The sequence below is a fragment of the Podarcis raffonei genome, chromosome 11 (assembly GCF_027172205.1).
Source record: "Podarcis raffonei isolate rPodRaf1 chromosome 11, rPodRaf1.pri, whole genome shotgun sequence".
Classification (NCBI taxonomy): Eukaryota; Metazoa; Chordata; class Lepidosauria; order Squamata; family Lacertidae; genus Podarcis; species Podarcis raffonei.
The window spans coordinates 14,788,992-14,806,292 of record NC_070612.1 but is presented as its reverse complement, the minus strand read 5'-3'; the positions used below and the strand labels follow the sequence as shown (position 1 = coordinate 14,806,292).

Below are 17,301 nucleotides of genomic sequence, written 5' to 3'. Positions count from 1 at the left end.
GGGTAGTCATTTGGGATTGGGGGTATTTTTTGAGGGGGAGGCAGAAAAGGATTCGCTTAAATGACCCCAGTGTTTTGAGATCTGAAAATTGCAGGTATGAGAGGGGGGGTCCCCTGAGTAAGAAAGCTTTTCTTTTAGGCACCTTAATGCTTGTTGAGCATTTCAAATAATTCCCTCTGATTGACATGTCGGTCACGATGAAGCTCTCCGATGATTAGGGACTCCAACTCCCATCACTCCCAACCAGCATGGTGAATGGTCAAGGATGATGTGAATTGTAGTCCTGCAACATCTGGAGGGCCACAGGTCCCCCATATTTGCCATTGCTTGTGATTACTCCATAGTTTCCATTTATCTCGTGTGTAGAAGCACTTCTAGCATCTGATTACATTCCAGTCAGATACAGATGCATTTATTTATTTTTTGCTGTATAACATGCTCATCCAAACCTTTTCAATAGTTACTGGGAGGTCTCCTTAAATTGTCTTACTATAAATGTATTGCAGACTTATCCATCGTAGGCTAAAAGGGAACTGCAATCAGTGTGTTTCCTTTTTTCTTGATGATTGATCTGCTTCCTTGTTTGTGCCTGTATGTTTTTTACTTCGCTTACAAATGCCGTCTTAACCTCATCCCCTGAAACATTTCTGCCACAGAGACCAACTCTACAAGTGGTACATAACTATATGTAAAAACTGCAGTGCATTTCTGCCACAGTTGATGCAGTAGGAACCTTAGGGGTATTGTTCCTTCAAACATCTCCTTTTAAATATTGTACTTTTGCAGAATTCATTGCTTAATATTGAAAGAGAATGGCTTACCGTGAAAATGTTTTAATACATTCTTGTGACGTGGTGTTTTTTTTCTCTCTCCTCATTCTTTTTTTGAACTACCACACCAGGTTTGATAGAATGCGAAGAGCCCAACAACCGACTCGATAAATTCACAGGGACTTTGAAGTGGAAAGGAAAAAGCTATGCTTTGGATGCTGATAAAATCTTGTTGCGTGGCTGCAAAATCCGGAACACTGACGTTTGTCATGGGCTTGTCATATTTGCAGGTATCTGTTTTGGAAATGGAATGCTGCTGCCTGTTTAAATTAGAGCTGGACCAAAGCAATAATCCCAGCTTTTTTCTTCTTTTATTATTATTTCATGCGGTTGGGGTGTAATTGTTGACATTGATTGGCAGGGCTGAATGTAGGAGTCTTTCTTAGCCCAGCCTGGAGTTGTTGGCGGCTGAGCCCAAAACCCTCTCCTTCACCTAATGCCATACCCTCCAATATGTTGAGTCCCCAAACTGAGACACGCTCCCACACGAGTCATGTGACCTGTGAGGGATCATAGAGCCCCAAAAATGTGTTTTGGGGTGCTGCGTGAGTTCACTGCTCCAAAAAAGTGGGGTTTTTTTAGGGGGCGAGATCTTGGCAAGAAGTCATGTGAGATTACGGCACCCAAAATGGCTGCCGAGATCGTGGGGGGGGGGAATGGGATGTCCCGGTTTTTCTGGGACACTTGTGGGGTATGTAATGCCCCATCCACAGATTGATTTAGGCAGGGATGAAATTATTTGGGGAAGGGAGGTCTTTTTACCTTAACACAAGGTAGTGAGTGTTTTTTAAAAATAAAATAAAATACGAAAGGCTTGTTGAAGCTTGCATCTTTCCCATGGGGCATTCTGCTTTAGACTGGAATCTAGGTCTTTTAAAAAAAACCTAAGAAAAGGAAATTACTTGCATATTCATGCAAAGAGACAACCCAAAATGTCTTAAAATCCTCCTCGCACCTCTACATAAGCCACACAATACACACTTTTGCATGAGAGGAATATTCGTATGAAAGTGTATTGCACCTGGGATATTCAGCTTACTGTTTTCAGCAACAGAAATAGCAGCTTTAAAAAATAAATCATTTGTTAGAGTTGCCACTATATTAACAACACAAGTATATACATTTCTACTTAGAAGTAAGACTCATTGTGTTTGATGGAGCCTTCTCCCTCATGAAAATTATGAGAGATAATCAAATGTACTTATATTATTTAAAATTATTCATGTTCATAGCTGTGTTTAGCCGTTAAGAAAGCAGTTTTAAAGTATTCATATTTGTTTAAAATTCAGTGACATTTACACTGCAGTTTTTAATATGATTTTAGGAGCAGACACAAAAATAATGAAAAACAGTGGGAAAACACGGTTTAAAAGGACTAAAATTGACTCCCTTATGAATTACATGGTTTATACGGTAAGAAGTTTTGTGTTTGCTTTTTGCTTTTAGAGCTTACGGGAGCTGTAGCTCTTTACTGATCGCTAGCTTGCAGTTCTGTGCAAATTAAATATTTCTTTTGCTTATTGACAGAGTCATTTGTGTACCTAGCACAGGCTCTGCAAAGGCTTCCTGCTTGCTTCCTTACTGAAGTTTGTGTGGGTGGATGGTTTTCTGTGAGTGAGGCAGGTAGAGAGAGGCCAGGACTTGCAAACACATAGAAGTGTCATGCAGAGATCTGCAGGTTTGGCTTTCCCATTAGGCAACTCTTAAGCGTTTCACCTTATGTGCTTTGTTAGGGTCACGGCCGGCATTTAAAAAAAACACCTTACCTGGAGAAACAGATTTTGCCACAGATACTTGCTGCTGGCTATATCCAAACTATAGTTCTGCAGCGTGGGCAGCTTTTAAAGATGGTTTGGAAGCTCTGGTTGGTGCATAGCTGTCAGCTGTCCCTTATTTGGTGGGAAAGTCCCTTATCCCAGCGCTGTGCCCCACTGCTGTCCCTTATTGATGATGTCCCTTAAATTTCCCGGGTTTCAAAGGAAGCAGCTCCTCTCCCTCCCTCCCTGCCGGCCAGGGAGGAGGGAGGCTCCAACTGTGTTGCTTGGCTGCGTTGCTCACCCAATAAGGAGTCTAAGAACGACTGGGGGGTGGAGCTTGCATGCCTTGTGCCGATCAAATTGGCCGCGTTGCCTGGGGACTCGCCTTTGCTCAGCGCTTCCCAGCAGAGAGGTGACGGTGGTTTTCCTTGCTGCATCCCCTTTGCCGGGTTGCTGCGCTGTGGGGACCACCACTTGAGGCTTCGTTTGGCTGCTGGCTGGGTTTTCTGCCTTTGGCTCGGAGGGGCTCAGAAGCTGAACATACCTGTGGGCGGAAAATCCCTTATTTTGGCTGCTGATCCCTTATTTTCAAATCTGTAAGTTGACAGCTATGGGTTGGTGTGGAACTGCATTCGCCAACCTGGTGCCCTCCAGATGTTGTTGGACTGCAGTTCTCATCAAGCCCCATTCAGAATAGCCAATGGTAAAAGACAATGCAGATTGTAAACTAGCAACATCTAGAAGCATCAGGCTGGGGTAGTTAGCACAGCATGTGGCTGCTTGGCTGCTTTGGGTAGCTGGGCAGTTAGAACACACAACTGATTTACTATCAGCAGCACTGGATGGTCAATTTGCTCTTTGGCCCAACTGCTGGTGGTGACCGTATTTTTTGCTCTATAAGATGCACTTTTCCCCTCCTAAAAAGGGGAAATGTGTGTGTGTCTTATGGAGCGAATGCAGGCTTCGCAGCTATCCCTGAAGCCAGGAGAGTGAGAGGGATCAGTGTGCACTGATCCCTCTCGCTCTCCTGGCTTCAGGGATAGCCACGCAAAGCCTCCAGAGTACAGTGGGAGCGCTCCTATCGCTGTTCTCCGGAGGCTTTCCGTTGCTTTCGCTGAAGCCAGGAGAGCGAGAGGAATCGGTGCGCAGCGATCCCTCTTGCTGTTCTGACTTCGCTTCGCTGGAGAGGCACTGCACAGAGAGGGAGAGAATTTTTTTTCTTGTTCTCCTCTAAAACTAGGTGTGTCTTATGGTCGGGTGCGTCTTATAGAGTGAAAAATACGGTATCTTTAAAGACCTAAGCAGTTCGATGCATATGGTCCCTACACTGATGGTTCCTAAAGGGGCCTTAAAGACTTTTTTTGTTTCATTCCACGTTGCATATAATTGGTATTTATGTCAGTACTTTTCTGCTTCTGGTCTCCCGATGTACTATTTTTTGCTGTTTTGTCCGCTTTTATATGTGTCATAGTCTGGACTGTTGATATTGCTTTTATCAGGTGCTCTGATGCTTCTTAGCTTGGCTGCGTTCACATGTAACACTGGCCATAAATCACAATTAGAGAAATTAACCAGTGCCTGAGCTGCGTGCTGGTGCACTTCGCTTTATACCTGCCCCCTCCTCTCAAGGAAGGCAGAAGCAAGCTATCGGGTGGCTGGTTTAGCATTATGCAGTGCTTTTCCCCCTAAAAATAAACAAATGTTTAGGGGTAATCTCATTTTCCTACTCAAATTGAAATACTGCCCCTCAATGAGGCCAAACTTAGATTCACAAAATGTTTAGGGGTATGTGTAGCCCTGTTTCCCCACAGAAAAACACTGGCATTGGGACGCGGGTGTCGCTGTGGGTTAAACCACAGAGCCTAGGACTTGCCGATCAGGAGGTCAGTGGTTCGAATCCCCGCGACGGGGTGAGCTCCTGTTGCTCGGTCCCTGCTCCTGCCAACCTAGCAGTTCGAAAGCACGTCAAAGTGCAAGTAGATCAATAGGTACCGCTCCAGCGGGAAGGTAAATGGCGTTTCCATGCACTGCTCTGGTTCGCCAGAAGCGGCTTAGTCATGCTGGCCACATGACTTGGAAGCCGTACGCCAACTCCCTCGGCCAATAAAGCGAGATGAACACCGCAACCCCAGAGTCGGTCACGACTGGACCTAATGGTCAGGGGTCCCTTTACCTTTACCTTTACTTTTACAATTGCCACACAGCCTTGGTTCCTCATTTGCACAGGATCGCTCATTTAGTGTCCTCTGGAACCCCCTGCCTATTGACATTAGGAAGTTGCTTTCCTTGTACTGTTCTAGATGCTTGCTGAAACCTTTTCTTGTTTCGGTGGACCTATCCAGACACAAGATTTGGGTACAACCGTTTTTAAACTTGTTTTAATACATTAATGGCTGGTTTTTAAAAAAAATGCTTCAGGTTGTTTTTTAATTGCTTTGCTTTACTTTCAGAGTGGATCTACACATAGGCAAAATGCTTTAAATAAGTTAGAAATTAAGTTATAACAAAGGGGGGGAAATGCTATGTGGAAATCACATGGAAATTTTTTTTTGCTCTCTGGCGCCATCTGGTCCTGCATGTTTATAACATTGTTTTTTGACCAATGTAGCTGAGTCCTCAAGGGTACTGTTTTATCACACATGGGTTCGCCGCCCGGGATTCTTTTGGGAGGAAGGGTGGGGTGTAAATGTAATAAAATAATTGCTGAATAGTTTTTGAGGCTTTTTTAAAGAAAAAAACAAGTCGAGAGAGCCACTTTGAGAGCAGCAGCCTTGGTAGCCTATACGTAACAGAAAATAAAACAATTCTGCTTCATCTGTCAATGACTCCTGTTTCTATTCTTCTCAAGTACCAGCGAGTTGGTGGCTAAGTCTTCTTCATGGTAGTTAGCCTGGGAAGCAGGAAAAGATAAAAAAATGCATGAGCTTCAGCTAACCTTTTAAATAGCTTTGCCGTCTTAATGTTTTTTTTCTCCAGATTTTCGTTTTGCTCATCTTAGCGTCAGCTGGCCTGGCTATTGGGCACACCTACTGGGAACAGCAGATTGGCAATTCTTCTTGGTACCTCTATGACGGGAAGGATGAGACCCCTGCTACCAGAGGCTTCTTTAACTTTTGGGGTTACATCATTGTCCTTAACACTATGGTTCCAATTTCCCTCTACGTGAGGTAACAAATACATGTAACTTCACTGCAGTTCTGCATGCAAGCATTGAAATTGTTATAGGTTAATGAAATCTCGGTCTGTCCAATAAATTTCCTACATAACTAGTTTCTCCCACAGACCATGGTTTCTTCCAAATGGCCATTTATTGACCATTCACCCTGAATTGTTTATTCAACATGTGTGTGGAGATTATATTATGTCATTGCTGAGATTTTTGTTCAAATTAGTTTTTATAGAGATTATACAGTGGTACCTTGGTTCTCAAACTTAATCCGTTCCAGAAGTCCGTTCCAAAACCAAAGCGTTCCAAAACCAAGGTGCACTTTCCCATAGAAAGTAATGCAAAATGGATTAATCTGTTCCAGACATTTAAAAACAACCCCTAAAACAGGAATTTAACATGAATTTTACTATCTAACGAGACCATTGTTCCATAAAATTAAAGCAATAAACAACATACTGCAGTCACGCAATCAATCAGTAGCTGAACTGGGTTCCACACAGTCAGCAAAACAAAAAGAGCCACAAAAACAAAAACACAAAATAAATAGCAAAAAGACATACCTCAGCATCACACTCAAAATGGAAGTGTGCTATTCAAAACAGAAGCGTAACACTCAAAATGGAGTATGTTCGGTTTCCAAAAAAAGTTTGCAACCCGAACACTTCCTTCTGGGTTTACCGGGTTTGGGTTCCAAGTTGTTTGAGTACCAAGGCGTTTGAGAACCAAGGTACCACTGTATAATATTGCCTGATGTCACCATTATCCCACAATTCCTAATGAATTTCTCCATCACTTTTCTTACTACAAAAAATAAATAAATCAATTTTTGGCAAAGTGGTTTTTTTTTTAATCCAAGAGCAGAAGAGCGCTAAATCCACTTCAGTTCTGTAACCTAAAATTGTGGATATACTACAGAATCATACCCATAAAAGATATGATAGTTTGGAAGCAGTGCAAGGTTGCAACAATATCTGTTTGTTTTTCTTGTAAGTGTAAACATGATTCAGATATTTCTCCCTGACAATCCTGCCCCTTTTTACAAATACCTTCTCTGCAAATAAATCAATGCTATCAGTTAGTGAGGTTACAAGAAGTCGATGATGGAGATATATTTGCCTGTTCTTTCTGAGCAGTCCTTTGGTGGTGCCCTTCTGGTCTTGGTGGCAGGGAAGTGGGACATATTTATAGAACCACGTTATTTGTCTTGGCACCAACTTGCATAGGGGAAGAAAAACGTGTGGTGAGTTTGTTGCATGCATGCAAGAGCGCATGCAAGATTTAACAGTTAAGAATCTTGCATGGTTTGCAGATCTCCATAGTTTTGTTAAATGCCCTGCTTTTGTACGTTGAAGATCTCGAAGCAAGGATAATCATCACTGTTACGTCTTACTCCCTCAGTGTTGAAGTGATCCGTTTGGGCCAAAGCTACTTCATCAACTGGGACTTGCAAATGTATTACCCAGAGAAGGATACAGCGGCAAGAGCCAGGACAACTACTTTGAATGAACAGCTTGGACAGATCCACTACATCTTCTCAGATAAGACGGGTACACTGACGCAGAACATAATGGCATTCAAAAAGTGTTGCATAAATGGACAGTCCTATGGTAAGTCTAAGCATCAGAGTTTCCCAAAGAAATTGGTTGAATGCCACGGAAATATTAGCAGGAGGAAGTGCTCCTTCACTTACTGTCAAAAATTATAGAATTCACCACTGCAGAAGATGGTTCCGTATCCAATGTTTGCCATACTTGGAGGCAAACACATTGAAATTAGTGGGCATTACTAACTTAAGTGTATTTATTTAACGCTTTGTTTATTGCTTAACCATGAACAAAACCTCTAAGTGGTTTGCCAAAAATGCAGAATAAATGTTAACATTTTCAATAAGAACCAATGTTAAAAACAAGTTTATTAAAAAAAAATCAGAATAAATAAAATAACCATTTAATTTTAGTTTACGATGTAAAACTTTTAAATGTTAAAATGCACATCAGCTTTACATGCCTGGGTGCGTTTGCCAAAGCAGAAAAGCTGTCAACAGGCATGGAAGATATCAATGGGCAAAGAGTTCCATAGGAGCTGTCACATGGAAAAAAATTGGCTCTTTGCGAGGTGCTTTAATTTCAGTGCATCTGCTCTGAGTAGCATTTAGTTGGATGCAAACCATGGCGATGGCCACCAGCTTTTAGATGGCTTTAAGAGAGGATTAAACAAATGAATAGAGGCTGAGCCGACCAATACCATTGAGCACTGTGGCTAATCAAACATTCACATGCCAGGACCGTGGAAAAGCAGATCATGGGAACAGAGAACCACCTGTTCTCTTCGTTTGCTGCTTGTATGTTTCTTTAAAGGCACTGGCAGACTCCTGAAAACAAATTTTGGTTGTATCAAATTTTTATCTTTATATTTATCTATTTTCCTTGCAGGAACGTGCAGGGATAAAACAGGCCAAGAACTGCATCATCCTGAAGTAGGTGACTTTCAGTAGCAAGCAATACATCCCTAAAAAGAGGCAGAGATATGACCCTTGGTCAACTCCAAAGATAACTTTCTCTGAGGCTGCACCCCCATCGTTCTGCCCAGACACTGAGGTCCAGCTCCGAGGGCCTTCTGGTGGTTCCCTCACTGTGAGAAGTCAGGTTGCAGGGAACCAGGCAGAAGGCCTTCTTGGTAGTGGCACCCGCCCTGTGGAACACCCTCCCATCAGATGTCAAAGAAATAAACAACTATCTGACATTTAGAAGACATCTGAAGGCAGCCCTGTTTAGGGAAGTTTTTAATGACTAATGTTTTAATGTATTTTTAATCTCTTGTTGGAAGCCGCCCAGAGTGGCTGGGGAAACCCAGCCAGATGTACGGGGTATAATAAATTATTATTATTATCATTATTATTATTATTATTATTATTAACCCCAGAGGGCCAGCCTGTGACACAGATGCCAGAAGCATCAAAGGAAGCAGGAGTTTGTGAAACACCTGGGAGGTAGTTGGAGGGTCAGTGAGGCTGGCTACACATTTTGATAATTAATACCCAAGAAAGAAGTGTTTTACACCCTAGAGCAGCCTATCTCAACCTGTGGGTCCCCAGATGTTGTTGAACTACAACTCCCATCACCCCTAGCTAGCAAGGCCAGAGCTCAGGGATGATGGGAGTTGAAGTCCAACAACATCTGGGGACCCACAGGTTGAGAACCACTGCCCTAGAGGGTTAAGATACAAATCGGAATCCAAAGAAACCCATGCCATATTTACTTCGCTAGGAAAAATCTGCTTCTAAGTACAATCCATTGGGCACTTCCATTTTTGCACCAGGTTGTCCCTTAGCTGGGTGTTGGGCTGGTTTTAATGGTTCCAGCTGTTTGGGTTTTTTAATGCTGATATTAGGTGGGGGCGCCTGGGCCTTTTGGCTTCATGATTTGGTTTGGCTGTGAATTGCATGCTATTGTTGATTGTGAACAACACAAAGGACTTGGTTGGATGAGTGGTATACAAACCAAATAAGTAAATGGCATCCATATCTAGCTGAATTAGGCAATGTGCCAAAATATAGAATAACAGAATCTTAGAGGTGGAAGGGACCCAAAGGTCATCTGGTCCAACCCTCTGCAATGCAGGAATCTCAGCAAAAGCATCCATGACAGATGGCCACCCAACCTCTGCTTAAAAACCTCCAAGGATGGAGAGTCCACAACCTCCTGAAAGAGACCATTCCACTGCTGAACAGCTCTTACTGTCAGAAAGTTATTCTGAATTGTTTTTAATGTTTTATGGGGTACAGTTAGACCTACACCTGCTTCTCTACTGCTGACCTTTCTCAACAAAGGTGAAGCTGCCTCAACTGTCCCAGGATGTGGCCTACGTACTGTTTATACTTTGAACTGGTTGTGCATTGTCAGAAAGATAGACTGTGTGCACTAACACATTATTCACGTTCCCTTCTTGTGTAGCAAGTTGACTTCAGCTGGAATATGTATGCAGATGGGAAGCTCACCTTTCATGATCAGTATCTGATCGAACAAATTCGGTCTGGCAAGGAACCTGAAATTCGACAGTTCTTCTTCCTGCTTGCAATTTGCCACACAGTGATGGTGGATGCCTCTGATGGTAAGTACTGCATCCACAAAGAATCCTCATTTTATATACACTGAACTGACCCAATATTCATTGAAATGGAATGTTTATAAGACAGCCTAATTTAGAATTCTACATCTATACAGCAATAGCTGCACTTTCGTGCGTCAGGTGTTACTACAAAATTGCAAACTGCTGGCAAATACACGTACTAATGATGTTGCCAAGAAGCCCTTTTACCTATATTTGTGCTCAAGGCTTTTCACCATCCCTAATATCATAACAGTCCCCTTTCCACACTCTAGTGAGGTTATATTTCGGCTTAATAAACTGGCATATGAATGAATCTTGTACCTGCACACATCCTGCTTCCTCCCTCCTTTCTTGGAACAATTAATCCTGGAGGCCTAGAATTAACCAGAGTTTGCTGTTCCGTCTGAACTGGGAAACGATGGTTACTAGACTAAGGAAAAAGCCTTATGCCAACCCCACAAAAATGGTTCAAGGTCTGGCATATTCTGCGCCTGCTAACCAAAGCGTGCAGGTTCAGATGTAATGGGAAACTGATTAAATGAGAACTTCCTGGGTTATTGCAGCATGTCAAGAAAGGAGGGGCCGGTGTGAGAACAGAACACATGGGCAAGAGACTCGCGCGTATATCATCTCACGTGATTCTCCCATCTACGAAGGTTTTCTAATTTTTTGTCTTAATACTCTAGGTGAGCTCAGCTATCAGGCGGCCTCCCCTGACGAAGGAGCATTGGTAACTGCAGCCAGAAACTTTGGTTTTGCTTTTCTTTCACGGACACAGAATACTATTACAATAAGCGAGATGGGAACTGTGAAAACTTACGAAGTTCTTGCCATTTTGGACTTCAACAGCGATAGAAAGAGGATGTCCGTTATCAGTGAGTAAGCTGCAAAAAAGAAAGAAAGAAAAAGGTTCATAAATCCTAAAACCATGTGCTAGAAGGTCTCTCTGCTGGAAGTGGAAAAACACATCAACTGTGCTCTCCGCCCTTTTTTTAAAGGAGCAATAACGAAAGAATTGATGAAACCTCCTTACATAAATAATTTGTATACTTCCAGCATAGCAGCAGACCAGCCCATCATCTTAGCTTTACAGCACTGATGCCCTTCAGACTCCAGTCTTCAAACCAATTTCCCACAAGTTTTCCCAATACAGTCCTCCTCCTCTCATTTTAGTCTAAGCATGGAGGCAGTTTGGGAAAGGGCCATAGCTCAGTGGTGAGGCATCTGCTTTGCATGCAGAAAGTCCCAGGTTCAGTCCTCAGCATCTCTAGGTAGGGCTAGGAGAAACCCCCATCTGAAATCCTGCAGAGGGACTCAGTATGATCTGATTCCTTACGTTTCTTAAAGGGTCCAGCATAGGCCACATGAAGGGGGAGTGCATTTTTCCTATAACGCAGTGTTCCTAATCCATCTGTTGCTTTTGTAGCAAGAGAACCAGATGGAGCAATCAAGCTTTATTGCAAAGGAGCGGATACAGTGATATATGAACGGCTGCATCCAAGGAATCCTACGAAGCATGCAACACAGGAAGCATTGGATGTAAGTTGGGTTCTGTGTGTTTCTGTTTTGCTTTGTTTGCCATGCTTCTTTCCTTTCCTTTTCGTATTCCATAAAGTTCAAACACTGCTGGAGTCAGGAATAGGTTGGCAATTATAGAATTAAATTTTTTAAATTAATTTTTCATTTATGACTATCCAGTGCAGGCCACATTAACACAATACCAAATCATCACAATACAATCAAAAGAGCCAATTAATCAGTTCCGAATTAAACATTTTTGGATGGCTTCCCGTGTTCTGGCTATCAGGAGTTGATGCCATTCCTTGGTCCTGCACCAGTTCTCTTAATCAGTCCAAGTTCCACAATTCCGATCTTAATCCTTTAGTTTTGCAACCACAGATGTGATGACTTTTGATCGTATTTAGTAAAGGAATAGGTCTGCAATTGTAGAAGAGCATAAGAAGAGCTCTGCTGGATTAGGCCCGTGGCACACCTGATCCAGCATTCTGTTCTCATAGCGGCCAGCCGGATGCATGTGGGAAGCCCGCAAGCAGGACTCTCCTGCTGTTTCCAACAACTGGCATTCAGAAGCATTACTGCCTCCAGCCACGCAGGCAGAGCATAGCCATTGTGGCTGGAAACCTTTAATATAGCCTTATCATCCAGGAGTGTGGATTAGGTGACACTTATAGGTGTGACCCTCCAGATGTTGGTGAACTCCAGTCACCACCAGTCTTAGCCACCATGGCCAATGGTTGGGGATGATGGGAGCTGTAGTCCAACACCATCTGGTAGAAGCAAATGCTGACCACCCCCAAAAAATTGGCAGACTTGTTGCATTTGTTTCTACTTTGATTTCTCTGCATCTCTTTCGGTTATTCCAAAATGCCTTCCATTTTAGTCACAATCCCTGCTTGGCAGAGTGATACCTGTCAATCTGTTTTTGTCACAGAGAACTTTCTCAGATCATAGAATTGCAGGGTTGGATTGCAATGGAGGACTCTCAACTAAAGCATCCTTGACAGATGGCCGTCCAACTTTTAAAAACTGAGACATTCTCGTTCCTTCCCCCTGGTAGATCTTTGCAAATGAAACCCTTAGAACGTTGTGCCTTTGCTACAAGGACATTAGCGAAGAGGAGTACGAGGCGTGGAATAAAAAATTCATGGCTGCTAGCGTTGCTACAAGAAACCGTGACGAAGCTCTGGACAAGGTGTATGAAGAAATTGAAAGAAATCTAATTGTAAGTCTACTGGGAGTGGCTGGGGAAGGGAGCTTTTGCTGTCTGCTTCCACACTTGACCTTGCAATACTTCCTATGAGGCTGTCAACTCAAATAGCATTTTCTTAAATGCACACATGTGTTTTTCTGGGCCCCTCTCTCTTCACTGCTTGGATGGCTACACGTTTATTTTCCTTTAGCACCCACATACATGCATCCTGACACCTGAACAACTTCTCTGCAGTAGAGGCTGCTTTGGCATACTAAAAGTTGTTGTAAGTTGCTTTGGGATGATCTTTTCCATGTGGAGATAATGGAATTGTAGAGTTGGAAGGGGCCTCAAGGGGCATCTAGTCCAACCCCCTGCAATGCACGTATCTTTCACCCAAGTGGGGCTTGAACCCACGACCTCAAGATTTAGAGTCTCATCTCTGCTGGCTGAGCTATCCAACCTCCTATGTCTGGGTAGGGAAACCTCTGGCTTTTGAATGTAACCTGATAGATTCTGTTAGTCATTTCTAGCATAGCCGCACCATACATTTAAAACACATCCATCATGTGACCTCACCCAAAGAATCCTGGGAAGTGTAGTTTAAGGATGCTGGGAATTGTAGCCCAGTGGAGTGGGGGAAGCTACAGTTCCCAGGATGCTTGGGTGGTGAGGAGTCATAGGCTTCAGATCTGACAACGGCCATACTAAACATGCTTGTTCTTTAAATAACCTGCAGCTCTTGGGTGCCACAGCAATTGAAGACAAGTTGCAGGATGGAGTTCCAGAAACAATATCCAAACTGGCGAAGGCAGATATTAAGATATGGGTGTTGACAGGCGACAAGAAAGGTAATGTGTATATAAATAGCTGCTTCTTATTTGCCCAAGGAGTGTGAATGCAAAGCGAATAGCTCTGTTCCGGGGCTTTTTCCTTGTAGTTTGAATTGCTGTCGTAAGTGCAGTGCCGGCATACGCGTGTGAAAAGTCCCATGAGCTAACAGACCATGACACGGCATTTTGTTGTTCTGTTGCAGAAACTGCAGAAAACATCGGGTTTTCCTGTGAACTCTTAACAGATGAAACAACTATCCACTATGGAGAAGACATCAGGTAAACAGAAAGAAAAACCCTGGGGTTTTCTTTTTGCATGCAAGGGATCTCAGTGTAGGCTGGTCCATTAGGACAAATGGAGCACATCAACCATCAACCTCATTGGCCTAAATCTACGTCACAAGGCAGTTGTGAGGACAAAATAGGATAACTATTTTTCCAGAAGCCGAGTGCCATCATTATATAACTTTAGGCGCCAGGCAAAAGTTTTCCTCTGTAATAACTGGGCCTTTGGCCCTTAACAATCTGTGGCCTTTTAGAAGTGGGTGGGATATTTTTTTAATGCATTTCTTTTTCGTCTTGGTTTTAATGTATGTATGGGGTCGGGAGTTGTCTGTTTGTTTTGTTGTAAGTTGCTTTGAAATGCCCTGGGCAAGATAAAGCAACTAACAAATTTAATAAATAATAACAACAACAACAACTCTTACGCACACCTCCCGTTAGCTTTTAGGAGGAAAGGTGGAATATAGAAATTTTGGGGAATGGATGAATGAGAGAAATAGTACTTTAGGTTGATGTAGTAACCTGTGCTTAGGAGGATAATTCCAAGGGTTTCTTAAGGACTGGCGCCACTAACTTGGACAGCTATCGATCTATAAAACAGTGGTAACGAACTTTTTTCCTGGCTACTTGTGCTACAAGTCCAGTATAGACTATTACAGTGCACAAGATGTTATCTGAGTGTGGAGACAGTTTTACCCTCCTTCCTCTAACTGCTGCCCCCACCCTCCCACTCAATGTGACACATACATGGGAACCCCAGTTATAGGGAAAACATTCGGTGAATTACAGGTGGAGAGAAGTTTGTGGACGGGAGGGTTAAGCCCCCCCCCCCCACCTGTAGCTTCTCTGCTTAGAATCAGCTTTTACTTGCCACTGAGTAAGAAAAAGGATGACACAGGTTTGTAGACTCACCTTTGCTACAGGGGTTTAGTTCCTGGTGAAATACCAAGGATTTCTTGTTAGGGTAAGATTAAGGAATTTCACAATCAAGACTAAGAGGTTTCAGAAGCCTTGTAGTCAGTGTAATAAGCCGAGGTTCTAGAAGACTTGGATCAAATGCCACTAAGACCAACTTGAAATATGGTGTAGGTGTCATACACCTTCAATTGCAAAGTGGCCTTTCCTGCTAAATCCTAGTGGCATTTTCTTGGACATCTTGAATTGTTACACCCATTGTGGTTAAATAGTAAGATTTTGCTTTTGCCTCTACACCTATTTAGTGCTCTTCTGCAGACAAGGTTGGAAAACCAGAGGAACGTAGTTGAATCAAACACGAATTCATCCCAAAGAAGCAACGATCCCTTTTTTGAGTCGGGTAGAAACCGTGCCCTAATTATCACTGGCTCATGGCTGGTAAGTATGGATTAGAGGTGCACTGATTACTTTGATGTGAGAGTTTTCCATACCCAAATTGCAGAAAATAAAGTGCTAAGAATTTAGCAAATCAAGGCAGGTAAACACATGGTCTTGCAAAGCCACCAACACCCATATGGAACTAAAACTGTCTTCATATTCAGGAAACTGGAGAATATTCATAAAGTTTTTAATGGGTCAAAGCTTTTTGCCTTTCATGCTTCCTGTGGAGTCATGGAGTTAGAATATTTGCTTTCTGTTTATCTAGCTTGTTTACCCAGCTCAGTGAGATATTTGGCCATTTGAATAAGTGTAACAGGTGTACAGGATCAGATCAATCATCCTTTGGGACGAATGCACATACCACTGACAGCAGGCAGCATTTTCCATAAGGATATTTTACTGTATAAGGTTGTTAATGATTGTGTATTATTAGAAGATATATCTGATGGTGAATGGCATTGCAGAAGGTCTTTGCAACTGATCCACAGAGATGTTTATAAGCCCCTTTCAGATACATCTTGCAGTACAGAATCAATGTGGCTACTAAGCCAAATACTCATAAGCAACCTGAGGGCATTTTTACTGATGATGTATGACTTTAGATGTCTCAAGTCATTGCAAACAAATGAGGGGAAACCATTTTTATAGGGGGTGGTGCACACAGGACCCCAGATTCACTTTCTATCTCTGTTGTGGTGGTGTTTTCGAATTCTGATCAGATTTTGAGTTGCTCTGTGCATTTGCTTGCCTGTATTTAGACTTCTAACTTGCTTTACAATAATCTTTTCAACCAAAGTGGATGAAATTTATAGGACCACTACACAAGTCTCCAAGCCTCCCAAATTGCAGTCAGATAGGTCTGGGGACTTTTTGTGGAGGAAGTAAAAGGGATGAGGAGGGGGAAAATGTGGGTTGGTGGGTTTGTTTGTTGGTTTGTTGGTTTCTTAGCTCAAAATAATTAAGAGATGGCAAAGTATATATTCTTGCTGGGACATTAAAAAAAACCTTTTCTGCCTTCCCAGTCAGCCTTTACAGGTCTATGACAAGCCTTACAGTATGAGGCTGTCTAGAATTCTACATGTGGATTTCTGAAGTTCGGGAGGGGGAAGCAGTTGCTAAAGAAGAGAAGTGTAGAATTTTTATTTTAAAAAATTAAATATAATTTTTAAATTTAATTTTAAAAAGTTAAATGATACTTTTGACTTTTTAAAACAACACCAAACTCCTCTGCTGTGTTCTAATAAAAAATAACAATCCACAACTATTCAGTGCTCTATAAAAGCTAAAGGGACCACTGACCATTAGGTCCAGTCGTGGCCGACTCTGGGGTTGCGGCGCTCATCTCGCTTTATTGGCTGAGGGAGCCGGCGTACAGTTTCTGGGTCATGTGGCCAGCATGACCAAGCCGCTTCTGGTGAACCAGAGCAGTGCACGGAAATGCCGTTTACCTTCCCGCCGGAGTGGTACCTATTTATCTACTTGCACTTTGATGTGCTTTCGAACTGCTAGGTTGGCAGGAGCAGGGACCAAGCAATGGGAGCTCACTCCGTCGCAGGGATTCGCATAGACCTAGTCAAACATAAAGGTATTATATAGGAAAGCGTAGAGATGTATTGGCACAGCAAAGCATGAATGCAGAGGGCTCTGTGGCTTTCTGGTAGGCCTGATCTGACTTGCACGATGGTATTTGCCTCTTTATTCAGCTCCTACAGAGAATCTGTGCATACTACTAATTTTTATAGCAATTGGAAGTTTACCGAGAACAATTATTTCTTACAGAATGAAATTCTACTGGAGAAGAAAAAGAAGAAGAAGAAACTCTTGAAGCTGAAGTTTCCAAGGACAGCAGAAGAAAAGCAAAAGCAGATGGAGAGCAAAAGGAGAGCCGAGCTGGTCAAGGAGCAGCAGCAGCAGAACTTTGTTGACTTGGCTTGCGAGTGCAGCGCAGTGATTTGCTGCAGAGTGACGCCCAAGCAGAAAGCCATGGTGGTTGACCTGGTGAAGAAGTACAAGAAAGCCATAACCTTGGCCATCGGGGATGGTGCTAACGATGTAAATATGATAAAAAGTAAGTGGTGCACACATTATTATTTTTTTGCCAAAACACATTTGTTTATTTAAATGTTTATATGTCTCCTGCTGTGAAAACAACCAAGGGGGGTTACAATAAAATCCAATAAAAATCCAGTAACAACAATAAAAGAATACCAGCGGTATTAAGAGTCTGTACAAAATGTAACTTTTAACAGTTTCT

General features: G+C 42.6%; 1 protein-coding gene across 1 annotated transcript in view; it reads left to right on the top strand.

Annotated features, from left to right (window-relative positions):
* Positions 1-17,301, top strand: part of ATP8B1 (ATPase phospholipid transporting 8B1) — a 71,427-nt gene that overhangs the window by 43,163 nt on the left and 10,963 nt on the right. The window contains exons 10-22 of the mRNA XM_053408615.1: positions 902-1,060; positions 2,155-2,243; positions 5,564-5,754; positions 7,155-7,363; positions 8,189-8,232; positions 9,710-9,866; positions 10,553-10,741; positions 11,293-11,405; positions 12,445-12,609; positions 13,316-13,427; positions 13,613-13,688; positions 14,912-15,044; positions 16,827-17,115. Of these exons, the coding sequence (XP_053264590.1) occupies positions 902-1,060; positions 2,155-2,243; positions 5,564-5,754; positions 7,155-7,363; positions 8,189-8,232; positions 9,710-9,866; positions 10,553-10,741; positions 11,293-11,405; positions 12,445-12,609; positions 13,316-13,427; positions 13,613-13,688; positions 14,912-15,044; positions 16,827-17,115 (1,926 nt within the window). The remainder of the gene's footprint in view (positions 1-901; positions 1,061-2,154; positions 2,244-5,563; positions 5,755-7,154; positions 7,364-8,188; positions 8,233-9,709; positions 9,867-10,552; positions 10,742-11,292; positions 11,406-12,444; positions 12,610-13,315; positions 13,428-13,612; positions 13,689-14,911; positions 15,045-16,826; positions 17,116-17,301) is intronic.